This window comes from Petaurus breviceps, unplaced genomic scaffold (genome assembly GCF_028583685.1).
Source record: "Petaurus breviceps papuanus isolate PSGF00001 unplaced genomic scaffold, PetGlider_PUasm1.0 355, whole genome shotgun sequence".
Classification (NCBI taxonomy): domain Eukaryota; kingdom Metazoa; phylum Chordata; class Mammalia; order Diprotodontia; family Petauridae; genus Petaurus; species Petaurus breviceps.
The window spans coordinates 2,774,366-2,787,289 of record NW_027186289.1 but is presented as its reverse complement, the minus strand read 5'-3'; the positions used below and the strand labels follow the sequence as shown (position 1 = coordinate 2,787,289).

Here is a 12,924-nt window from a genome sequence, read left to right as displayed (position 1 = left end):
ACGCCGGGGTGCTTGCTGCTACAAGGACTTGAAGAGTTAGTTCTCAAAGAATGAATTCCAAAATACCAAAAGCCATATAAAAAAATCCCAAATCTCTTATAATAAGAATAATGCAAGTTAAAACTTCCAACTCATACCGATAAAACTGGCAATGATGGCAAAAAAAAGACAATTGTTAACAGAGATTAAATTGCCATGGTTGGACAGAAGCATTAATGCACTTTGGGAGGGTATGTAATCTGGTCCTTCCACTTGTTTTTCTTTCTTTTGTTTTAAATTTAATGTTTTCCCCCAATTACCTACAAAAATAATTTTTAATATACATTTCTTAAAACTTTTGAGTTCCAAATTCTCTCTTCCCTCCTTGAGAAAACAAGCAATTTTGCATAGGTTATACACATGCAGACATACAAAACATATTTCTGATTAGTCATGTTGTGAAAGAAAACACAGACCAAAAAAAAAAAAAAAACCCAAGAAAAATAAAGTAAAAAAAAATGTTTCAACCTGTATTCAGATTTCAACAGTTCTTTCTCTGGAGATGGATCTCATTTTTTTCATCCTAAGTCCTTCAGAACTGTTTTGGATAATTGTATTGGTGAGAAGAGCTAAGTCATTTGCAGCTGATCATCATACAATATTACTGTTACTGTGTACACTGTTCTCCTGATTCTGCTCATTTCACTTTGCATCAATTCATGTGAATCTTTCCAGGTTTTTCTAAAGTCTGCCTGGTCATCATTTCTTATAAAACAATAGTATGCCATCAAATCATATACCATAACTTGGTCAGCCATTCCCCAATTTATTGATATTTCCTCAATTTCCAATTCTTTGATGCCACTAAAGGAATAGCTATAAGCATTTTTTAAAATATAGTCCTTTTCTTTTTGTTTTTTAACTACTTGGGACATAGACTTAGTAGTGCTATTGCTGAGTCAAAAGTTGTGCAGTTTCATAGTTCTTTGGGCATTGTTCCAAATTGCTCTACAGAACTGCTGAACCAGTTCATAACTCATGCTTCAATTTCCCCACATCCTCTCCAATACTTGTCATTTTACTTTCCTATCATAATAGGCATTCTGATAGATGTGGAGTGGCACCCCAGAATCATAATTTGCATTTCCCTAATAAATAGGGATTTAGGGAATTTTCCATATGACTATAAATAGCTTTAATTTATTTGTCTGAAAACTGTCTGTTCACATCCTTTGACCTGGATCAATTGGGGAATGGCTCTCATTTGGATAAATTTGACTCAGTTCTCCATGTATCTGAGAAATGAGGCCACTATCAGAGAAACTTGCTATAATAATTTTTTTCAGTTATGATTGCTATTAACTTCCATAACATTTCCCCCTTTTATCCTACTCTCTGTCTCCCCTTTCAAACTGTTCCTCCTCAAAAGTGTTTTGCTTCTGATTACTGACTCCCACAATCTACCCACCCTTCAGTCAGCTCCACCCCCACCCCCTATTATCTCCTTTCCCTCTTACTTTCCTGTAGGGTAAGATAGATTTAGATACCAAACTGAATGTATATATTGCTCCTTCTTTGAGTCAATTCTGATGAAACTAAGGTTCATTCACTCCCCCCATATCCCAATATTCTCCCTTACACTATAAAAGATTTTCACAACTCTTTTTTGTGAGATAATTTAGCCAATTCTAACTCTTTCCCTTTCCTCTTCTTTCACTGAATTCCTTTCTCACCCCTTAATTTTATTCTTTTTTTAGATAACCATCTCATCATATTCAACTCACACTTGTGCCCTCTTTCTAACTGCTCTAATAATGAGAAAGTTCTTAGGAGTTACAAGTATCATCTTCACATGTAGGAATGTAAACACCTTAACTTTATTGAATTCCTTATGATTTCTCTTTCCTAGTTACCTTTTTTATGCTTCTCTTGAGTCTTGTATTTGATAATCAAATTTCCTACTCAGCTCTGGTCTTTTCATCAAAAATGCTTCAAAGTCCTCTATTTCATTGAAAATCTATTTTTTCCCCATTATTGATTACACTCAGTTTTGCTGTGTATATTATTCTTGATTATAATACTAACTTCTTTGCCCTCTGGAATATCATATTCCAAGCCCTCTGATACTTTAATGTAGAGGCAGATAAATCTTGTGTTATCCTAACTATGACTCTACAAAATTTAAACTGTTTCTTTCTGGCTGCTTGCAATACTTTCTCCTTGACCTGGGAACTCTGGAGTTTGACTATAATATTCCTAGAAAATTTTGTTTTGGGATCTCTTTCAAGAGGTAATCAGTGGATTTGTTCAATTTCTATTTTATCCTTTGGTTCCAGAATATCACGGCAATTTTCCTTGATTAGTTCTTGAAAGATAATGTCTAGTTTTTTTTTTTTCTTTTTCTCATGGCTTTCAGGTCCAATTGTGTTTTTTAAGGCATTCTTCTCTTCATTGGATTTTTGTGCCTCTTTTACTATTTGGTGCATTTTGTTTTTTTAAGATGTCATTTTCTTCAGTACTATTTTTCAAGCTATTGACTCTTTTTTATGATTTTCTTGCTTCACTATCATTTTTCTTCCCAATTTTTCCTCTACTTCTTATATAATTTTTAAAAAGTCCTTTTTAACATCTTCCAGGAATTATTTTTTTTTTTGCCTGAGACCAATTCACATTATTCTTTGATGTAGCAACTATGGCATTTTTGTCTTTGAGTTTGTTTATATCTTCCCTGTCACCATAGTAACTTTCTATGATCAGGATCTTTTTTTTTTTTTTTTTTTTTTTGCTGTTTCCTTATTTCTTTAGCCTATTTCTTAGTTTTTAACTTTCTATTAAAGTTGGGCTTTGCTCCTGTGTGGAGGATGTACTGTCTAAAGCTTCAGCTTTTTGTGCAGCTATTGGCAATTAGTTTTGGGGATTGTAAGTTTTTGGTTCTTCCAAAGTGGCATGATTTAAGGAGAGATGTGTTTACTACTCTCATGGCCTGTGTTCTGGTCTGTGAGCCACCACAAACCCTCTTTTCTGTCCTAGGGGTCCCCACTCCCCTGTAGCTGTAAGCTTTCATGTGCTACTGTTCCTCCATGCCCTGGAACTGTGACCCAAGACTGCAATCCAGACCCACATATGGTCAGAGTTCAGCACCCAGTGCCACCAAAGGGACCCCCTGTAATCTTTTTATCAGATCCAGTTCCCTTACCACCTGTGGGCAGAGAATTCCAGAAGTGACCACTGCTGACTCAGTCACCCCAGTGGCCCATTCCAGGTCTCCTGCGGTGTGGTGTGGTGTGTACTAGCACATCCTAAGCTGGAGTGCACTTCATTGTCTTTCTTTTTTTTAAAGCAATCGGGGTTAAGTAACTTGCTCAAGGTTACACAGCCAGTTATTTCTGGGTGTGGTGCTAAGTATCTGAGCCCAGATTTGATCCCAGGTCATCCCGACACTGGAGCCAGTGCTGTTACTCACTGAGCCACCTGGCCGCCCCTAGTGTACTTCATTTTCACCACAGTGCAACAGACCTCTCCTAAAACCTTCTAAGTTGTCTTAGACTGGGAAAAAATATTTCACTCTGTCCTTTTGTCTATTCTGCCCCTCTAGAATTTGTTTTGAGGTGTTAAAAGTTACTTGGAGGCGAATTTGGGAGAGCTCAGGGGAGTTAAGAATTTTGATGGCACATCAAACGAATAAACAATAAATATTAAAAAGGAGAAAAGGAGCTCTGCTCCTGATGAATCCCAAAGGGACTTACTCTACAAATATGAATCTAAATGTAAGTGAAAAAAAGATGGACATGCGATAAGGCATTCAAAATATACCTAGAAAGAAAACCAGACTTGGATAAATTATTTGCTTTTCAATCCACTAAGGTAATAGAAGTATACTACACAGAACAATGAAAGAGAACGAAAACAACAAAAGAGTAATGATTAAGAGAATTGTTTCTTAATTACATGTGGAGAGAAAGATAAAAGCAAAAGTCAGGAAGTGATAGTGAAAAAAATAGGCTTGAAATATCATGGAATAATCTTCACACCATCCTACAGACAAATTGATATTTTTTTGTAGGACTAAACTGCGGAATGGGAGGTTTTGAAAAAAAGATTTTAAAAATTGTAAAATGGAATATATGATGTACCTTAACCAAGTTAAAGGGCTAATAATGAAAGGAAATTTACTCCTGTAGTCTTGCAGGAATGAGAACCTACAGGAGAATGGCTGAAGAGAAAAAAAGGAAGGATTGAAAATGGGAGAAAGAAAAGGAGGAAGTCTTGTTTCAGTATTTGGAGGGAGTACAACTGATAACTGCAACTATGGAATAAAGCAGTATTTTCTAATGGGAGATTTGGAACTCAACGTGGCTATTCCCTTCAGGAATTTGCTGCACACAGAGGTCATTTATACTGTCTAAGGTTAAGGGAAATCAGAGTTTAGCAAGTGACACCTAGAAAAGTCGAAGGGTATAGATGCAAGAAAAAGATGTCAAAGCAAATGGGAAAGATGACCACAAGGGGGTAGTCAATAATGAACTGAATAATCTATCAGGGCACGAAAAGATCCATACAATGGGATGGTATCCTACCACCAGCAAGAATGTGCATTTCCGAGAACAAAGAATAACAGAAAAACAGGAGAGGAGCAAGGAAAATATCTTGAAGGCAATAACAGAATCTCTTTAAAACAGGAAAGTCAAAAAATAAATGCTTCAAAATTATTAATGCCACAAGGAATACAGAGAATAAAGGACCAATTCAATGTGTCACAAAACTAAAAATAAAAGTGTAGTCCAAAACATAGAGATAGGAGATCCTTTCAAGGAAAAGGCATAGAAAAAGAAATGAATAAAAAACTAAAATAATTTGAAGGGGAAGAAAGGGAAATTTCTTTAACAATTGGTAAAAAAAAATGACAAAAACTATCAATATTTGATTGTTTTATTTCAATTCACAAACATGAAATAAAGTGGTTACTTTATATACATGAGGAAACAGAAAGAGGATTGTACATGAAACAAGTTCGAATATGCATAGTTGTACTTTCTTTTGGGGTGATAATGAAAGATGGTTTTCGTTGCTTCTGTTCTACTGCATGTATCACTACAATCCATCAATTTTCTTCATCATTATTTTGGGGTTGGGAGGGTGACAGGAGGGAAATCCTACTCCTAATCCACCTTCAATCACCATCCTCTCCGACCCCAAACTGGAAAAAAAAAAATATTTACAGAGAAATCATATAGTCAAGGAAAAGAAATTGCCACACGGTCCATTTCCCAAAATATACTTTTTACTGTATGTCTTGTATTCATCATCTCTTGGCTCAGAGGCCAAGTTGCAGAGATCCTGGTATGGTTGATTATTGCAATAAGAGGTGGGACACCTTGCCAAGCATTTAGTTTTCAAAATGTTGTTATTGTTAGCCACTATTCCCTGTAGTCTGCATTAGCCCATGCTAATCTTCCTGGTTTTCACTGAAATTGCCTGTTTTATGGCACAGTATTACTCCCTAACACTCATAAACCAAAATTTGTTCATCTCTTCCTATTATGGGATGTCACATCTTTCCAGTTCTTTGACATAAAAGGAGCTGGTATCTGTATTTTTGTATACTCGATTTCTTTCCCTTTAAGGAAATAAACCCTAGGGACAGTTAGGTGGTGTAGTGAATAGAGCATCAGCCCTGGAGTCAGGAGGACCTGAGTTAAAATCTAGCCTCAGACACTTAACACTTACCAGCCATGTGGCCTTGGGCAAGTCACATAACCCCTACTGCCCTGCCTTCCCCCCTCCAAAAAGCAAAAGAAAAAAAGAAGTATACCCTCTAGTGGTATCACTAAGTCAGACTATACCAATATTGTGTCTTCATGTGGGTGGGGGGTGGGTGGTGGTGATGGTGGGGGCTTCACAACTTTACTAAGAGGAAAATAATGATTATTTCCCCCACAGCTCTTTCACTCTTCAGATCTTTTTTCTTGTCTTTGTCAAATACACAGGGGTGAAGCAGAGCCTGAGAATTCATTTAATTGCATTTATCCAAGTATCAATGTGGGGCATTCTTGTTTAATTATATTCATTTTCTCCCCCATGGAGCTGCCCTCTCTCAAGTGAAAAAAAAAAAATACAAAACTCTTACAACAAATACACAATCCAGAAAAACAAATTCCATATATGATTCTCAATTTATCACCTTTATCAATCTGAAAATCTAATTATTTGTCATTTGCATTAGAAATTCAAATCTCTTTTTCACAAACTGAGAATTTGCAATTCTCCCGTTCAAAATTGCGTGCACATAGCTTGTGACCATGTCTACTACATGCTTCCTATTATTGTATATAGCCAGTATCTGTTCTTTAAATACCTAAGTGGACTTTGTGAAGGAAACCTGCTACAAATGTTTCCCAGTTAATTGCTTCCCTTTCAATTCTAGATGTTTTTAATATGAAAACTGCCCATTTTATTTTCTGCGTTTCTCTCTATTCCATGGAGATGACCACTTCCACTACCCATAAAAGTTATCTCTTCATGGCTGCTCTCATTTTTTTTTTAATCTAAGTCATATATTCGTTGAGACCTAATTTTGGTTAACAGCGTGAGATTGGTCCATATCTATTTTCTACCAGACTAATTTCTAGTGCTTCCAGTACTCTGTGATGGTTACTAAGTCCTGACCCTATAGTTGAGGTTTTGGATTAAAGACAAAGGTTACTCAACCCATCTGATCAGTTTCTCAAGATCCTTATTTTTAAGCAGAACAAAACAGTTTAGATGACTACCACTTTCTGGTATAGCTTCAGACTTGGTTCTGATACACATGCTTCCCTGGAATATTGAAAGAGGCTGTAAGAGACATGTGAGTGGACTTTTGATGAGAACATATATTTAGAGTTGGAATGGGACCAGAGAAGCCACTGAATCCAAAGCCCTCATTTTAGGGATGAGTAAAGTGAGGCACAGAAAGTTTGTTCCTTGCCCAGAGGTATACAGCTGGAAATCATCTAAGTCAGGAATTGAGCTTATTTTTCCTTGGTTCTAAACCCAGTGCCCTATCCCTTACCATTAGTGCCTTTCTCTACTTTGTTCTGAATTATCAATTTGAATTTAAAGAAAAATGTGTAAATCACCCATATTTTTTAGTTTCCTGATTTTACTATGAGTCTTAAGATCCAAGGAATGATCATCACACACACACAAATTAGCATTTCCACAGTGATTTAACACTTGCAAAGTCTAGTTTAATTCTCATTTCAATCCTGGAGGCAGGTTCTCTTACTGGCCGGAATTACACGTGCAAAAACTCTGGCAGGAATAGGTTACGTAACTTGCCCAGGGACATCTATACCGTACTCAAGTCTCATGGCTCCAACCTCAGCATTTCATTCACTGAATCACCTAGCTCCGTAAAGCATTACAAAAACAGATGTCCAATAGCTACCAAAATATGAGGGGTTTTTGTGGCCAGGAAATGAAGTACCAATTCAATGAGGAAAGCCTGAAGAAATTATAGTATATAAATGCCATGGATTTTGAGGAGTAATGACAAACATTAGGATTTCAGAGAAAAATTCATTATGGTTTTAGGCACAGTGTGAAATCTGGGAAACTTAACAAGATCTCTTTTGTTGAGAGGTCTAATGAAATCTGTGCTACAGCTAGAGACCTTCTCTTGTTAAAAAGATCTGTAAGTTTTATCTCCAAAATGATTTATCCAAGAAACACTCAACTATGAGTTCTAGTGAAAGCCCTTCCCACAACTATTTTTTTTTTTTTGCTTTTTGAAGGGGTAATTGGGGTTAAGTGACTTGCCAAAAGTCACACAGCTATTAAGTGTTAAGGGTCTGAGGCTGGATTTGAACTCAGTTCCTCCTGACTCCAGGGCCAGTGCTCTATTCACTGCACCACCTAGCCACCCCCATTCCCACTACTATTGCTTTTATATGCCTTCATTCCAGTATATTGCTGTCTACTGATATCGCTCCCCCAGAGGAAAATACATCCCTCTTCTGCACACTGTTAGGGCCTCTTTCTATGGAATCATCTGATACACAAAGAGGAACTCTGGCTGAAAGCTTTCCACAATGAGTCCTTATGGAGCAGCTCATGAGAATTAGTTTTCTAATACTGAACAAGCTCTGAACTCCATTTGAACACCTTTCCTCATTAGTTAGTGATATTTCCATCTGTGAATTTTCCAAAGAGAAATAAGTGAAGGCTTCAGCAGATTGACTATTTTCCTAAGATTTATCTCCACTATGAATTCTCCTAAGTCAAATAAGAGTGCTAACTAAAAGCTCTGTCATGTATATGACACTCATTAGGTTTCTCTCAAGTATGAATTTTTTGATGTGCAGCAAGATTTGAGCTCTGTGTGAAAGTCTTTCCACATTGATCACATTCAAAAGGTTTCTCTCCCGTGTGGATTCTCTGATGTGTGACAAAATTGGCCCTCTGTGTAAAAGCCTTTCCACACTGATTACATTCAAAAGGTTTCTCTCCAGTGTGGATTCGCTGATGTATAGCAAGATAGCTCTTTGTGAAAGCCTTTCCACATTGTTCACATTTATAAGATTTCTCTCCAGTGTGGATTCTCTGATGTTTAGCAAGATTGCCCTTCACTCTGAAAACCTTTTCACATTGATTACATTTAAAAGGTTTCTCTCTGGTATGTATTCGCTGATGTACAGCAAGATATCGCTTTGTGAAAGCCTTTCCGCATTGTTCACATTTGTGAGATTTCTCTCCAGAGTGGATTTTCTGATGGGCGACAAATTGGGAGTTCTTTTGGAAAGTCCTTTCACACAGATTACATTCAAAATGTTTCTCTCCAACATGAATTCTTTGGTGTCTGGCAAGACTGCAGCTCTTTGTGAAAACCTTTCCACACTGATCACATTCATAAAGTTTCTCTCCAGTGTGGATTCTTTGGTGTCTGACAAGACTCAAGCTCTTTGTGAAAATCCTTCCACACTGATCACATTCATAAAGTTTCTCTCCAGCATGGATTCTATGGTGCCTACAAAGATTTGAGCTGTATCTGAAAGTTTTTCCACATTTATTACATTTAAAAGGTTTCTCTCCAGTGTGGATTCTCTGATGGGTAGCAAAATGGGACTTCTGTGTAAAAGCCTTTCCACATTGATTACATTCAAAAGGCTTCTCTCCAGTGTGGATTCTCTGATGTGCAGTAAGACTGGAGCTTTTTCTGAAACCCTTTTTGCACTGATTACACTCAAAAGGCTTCTCTCCGGTGTGAATTCTCTGATGGCCAATAAGGAGTGATTTGTAGCAGAAACCCTTCCCACATTCATCACATTTATAAAACTTCTCTTTCGTATGAATCTTCTGGTGTTTAATAAGATCTGAGTTCCAATCAAAGACCCTCCCACACTGATTACATGCATATGTTTTCATTCCAGGATAGTAGGGAAGAGATGAATGATGGGATATGGTTGTTTCACATGCATCAGGTTCCTTTATGTCAAGTTTCTGGTGAATCATAAGTTTAGAGTTTTGCCTGAAGACCTTTCCACCTTTATTACTTACATAAAGAATTTCTCCAGCATCTTTCTGAAGTCTAATGATATCTGAACTCCAACTAATGGCCATTTCTGGTTGATTATCTTCATACATCTGCATTTCAGGCTTCTCCTGGGGCTGAAAAAACACTACTTGTTCAGGAAAGCATTTGCTATATTCACTGTCCTGAAGACAGGCATGCCCTGAGGCCATTTTCTTACAGTGACTTAGGACTGAAGACTCTCTGACTCTGTTTCCAATTTCATCAGCTTCACAGAGACTCTTTGGAATTTTATCCAACTTCATATTAGAACTGTGGATTTCTCTCAAACTGAAGTCACACGGACCATCACTCACAAATCTTTGCTGGCCAGGTTCTTCCATAAAACTTGTCAGTTCTGTAGTTGTCTCATTCACTTCAAACTTGGTCTCTGCATCTGAAGTAAACAAACAATCACATACAATGAAAGACATACATAAACATATGTATCTTTCCTCTGGTGGCAGAAAATAAACTGATCTATATTGTGCTTCCCCAATGAAAAAAAAGTTTTCAAACTTAAACAGGCAGAATCAATGTTTGGAAACACCTTTGGGTCATATCCCCAGATGGTTCATTTTAGAAAGAGCTTCACATACAATAACAGTGCATCCTCACAACAAACCTGTGACACAGGCAGTCCCAGCATTCTCATTCCCCTTCACAATTCAGGATAAGAGCTCATAATGCCTGAGTTATCTGACCACTGTCCTCGCAGCTGAGACTAAAATTCAAGCTCTATGACTGACTGTGCTCTTTCCACAGTACCTGACGGCCTTTCTCCATCTCACTTCCTATCTTTTCTTCCAGTGTCTGTTGTTTATACTTATAATTTTGTCAATCTCAGGTAATCTCCCTGCGATTCTGAACTGACCAGTCTGAATGCACTGTCACGTGGTCATTCTTGGTAAATTTCATATGCTATGATGAGAAACGATGTTTACTCTTCTCATATTATGCAGTAATTTTCAGTGTTACATCCAACATGTCTTCTTTTCTATTCAGATCTAGAGACATTACGCCATTTGTTGCACATATACTAAGTATTAATATAAATTTCTTTTCATAAATGATGTTTCAGGCAGTATTGTGAACCCATTTATCTTTCTGTCAGGAAGTGAGCCACACAATTCACCCCTGGCCCTGGAGCGCCATGGCCCTTTAGTGGTTCATGCAACCTCTGGAGACTCATGATGATGTCCAAGGGGCTTTAGGTAAAAATTCTTTAGTGGCATTTTATGTTGTAAAGAACAGCTCAGTTTTGTTACCAATATGTTTTTCTCCTAGACATCTGTTAGTACAGAGGATAGAGCCATGGGCCCAGCAGCCTGCAAGACCCAAGTTAAAATGCCACCTCAGAAACTCATCAACATTATGTCCCTAGGAATCCACTTAACCTCTGCCTGTTTCCTCCCTGTAAAGTAAGGAAGTAAATGTAAAATGGAGATAATAACAATATCTACCTCCTAGCACTGCTGTGAAAATCACATGAGATTATTGCTGCAAAGCACTTAGCCCAGAAACAGGTACACAGCAAGCAAGCAAATAGAAATGCTAGTTATAGTTGAAGACATTACTATGAAAGCAACTTGATACAGAAACCAAACTGAAGACTTGGTTCAGTCAGGGATCAAACCAAATGCTGCAAACTTTTATTCAGTAAAAAGGCCCAGGTGTGAAATAAATTTCAGGTATTACATTATGTTTGAAATTTTCCAGTTGTAACTTAATTGATTAAAAATGCTCTTCTGCTGGGGCGGCTAGGTGGTGCAGTGAATAGAGCACTGGCCCGGAGCCAGGAAGACTTGAGTTCAAATACAGACTCACAATTTCTGTCTTACACTCCATGAGTCACAACACTTCTATTTGTCTCAGTTTCCTTATCTGTAAAAGGAGAATAAAACAGCCCCTGCTTTCCGTGACTTTTGTGAAGCTCACTTGACACTTAGTAAACCCTATACAAATGTTGGCAAATATCATTATTATTGGGATTCTATTTCCTCGGAACTCTACTCTCCTTCTTAAACTTCTATCCTTCTCTCTCCTTCTATTCATTTATTTCCCTGCTGAACTTGAGGCATTTCCACTGCAAACCACTCTGCTTTGACTCAACTAAGAGTGAGGCTCATGATCTGTAGCTTCTCAAACCACCTTCATGTGTGGATGACTTTTTACCTTCCTTTGTACCCCAGGTTTACACAGGACCTGGAACATGATAGATACTTATTGCATTGACTGACTGGGTCCAGGGCTGATGCCAGGCCACAGACATTGCTCATAGTCTTCAAATGCAAGTTTTGGCTTCAGCCCTCTTTCTTAACCCTTATCACCCATAAGGAATTCCCTTTGTCAGGTTCTAAACCTGATGGGTCCTGAACAGACCAAATGCTGGAGATGAAAAGGCTTCTAAGGTCCCAGAGGGTCTACTTCTGTGGGATGCCTGGGAGTCACAACCTCCCAGATGCCTAACCTTATGGTGGTCACCTCCATGTTTTGCCGTTTATTTTCTGAGAACAGAGACAAAGATTGGGCCATAGAGAACAGGAAAGGAACCCTGGGTTGATAGCTTGTGCAAACCTCAGCCTGGGATTACCACTTCCAGTAAGGCAGTGGTCTCCACTGTGCCCTACATGGTGCTGCACAGAGACAAGAGAAAACTGAAACTGGACTGTCTGTATTGATTCCACATTCAGGTAACATATTCATTACTGGAAGCTGGTATATGTGGCACATAGCAGATACTTACTACTTATTCACTCAAATAAAGCCTAAGAAAGAGTTCATATGGATACCCTCGGACCCTTAGATGCTCTCAGGAGAGTTCTATGCCCCAAAACTCCACACAATGACTTCTTAGAGGATCACAGACGTATCCCTGGAAGGTAACAGAAAGGCAAGGAGTCTGAGCCCCTCGGCTATATTATAGAAGAGGAAACGGGCTCAGAGGTGCAGTCACTTGCCCAGGATCCCACTGCTGAAATGTATCTAAAAACAAATTCCCAATCAGGTGTGCCTGCCCCCAAGGCCAGCACTCCCTGCCACAACACAGTGATACCTTTTGGGATAACAGCCCTCAGACACCTGCTTTCATCTCACTCACCTGGCCAGGAGCTCCTTGGGCCTTTTGGCCTTTGTGTCCCTGGTGCTTCTCCCTGATGAAAAGGGGAGGGCAGATCTTCTCTAAGAACTGGGAGCCCTGGGAATACAGAATAAATAAAACATAAGCACAGAGAGAAATATACAATTAGTCCTGTTTAGGGAAAGGAGACGTGCAAGCAAGGACCACAAAATAACTCTCAACACCCCTCAAGGATGGTTCCCACGGTTTGAGTGCTGAGATCTTGGGAGGGGGCAGAGATCAGGGCACCCATGTGGAATCAGAAAGTTCCACTTTT

At 38.4% G+C, this 12,924-nt stretch overlaps 2 protein-coding genes across 2 annotated transcripts in view; both read right to left on the bottom strand.

Annotated features, from left to right (window-relative positions):
• LOC138168177 (KRAB domain-containing protein 4-like) overlaps positions 1-12,924 on the bottom strand; it is a 367,151-nt gene that overhangs the window by 150,589 nt on the left and 203,638 nt on the right. The window lies entirely within an intron of this gene.
• Positions 4,894-12,924, bottom strand: part of LOC138168152 (zinc finger protein 420-like) — a 114,700-nt gene continuing 106,669 nt past the window's right edge. The window contains exons 4-5 of the mRNA XM_069097194.1: positions 12,630-12,725; positions 4,894-9,926 (exon numbers count right to left, since the gene is read on the bottom strand). Coding sequence (XP_068953295.1) covers positions 8,299-9,926; positions 12,630-12,725 — 1,724 coding nt within the window. The 3' untranslated portion in view covers positions 4,894-8,298. The remainder of the gene's footprint in view (positions 9,927-12,629; positions 12,726-12,924) is intronic.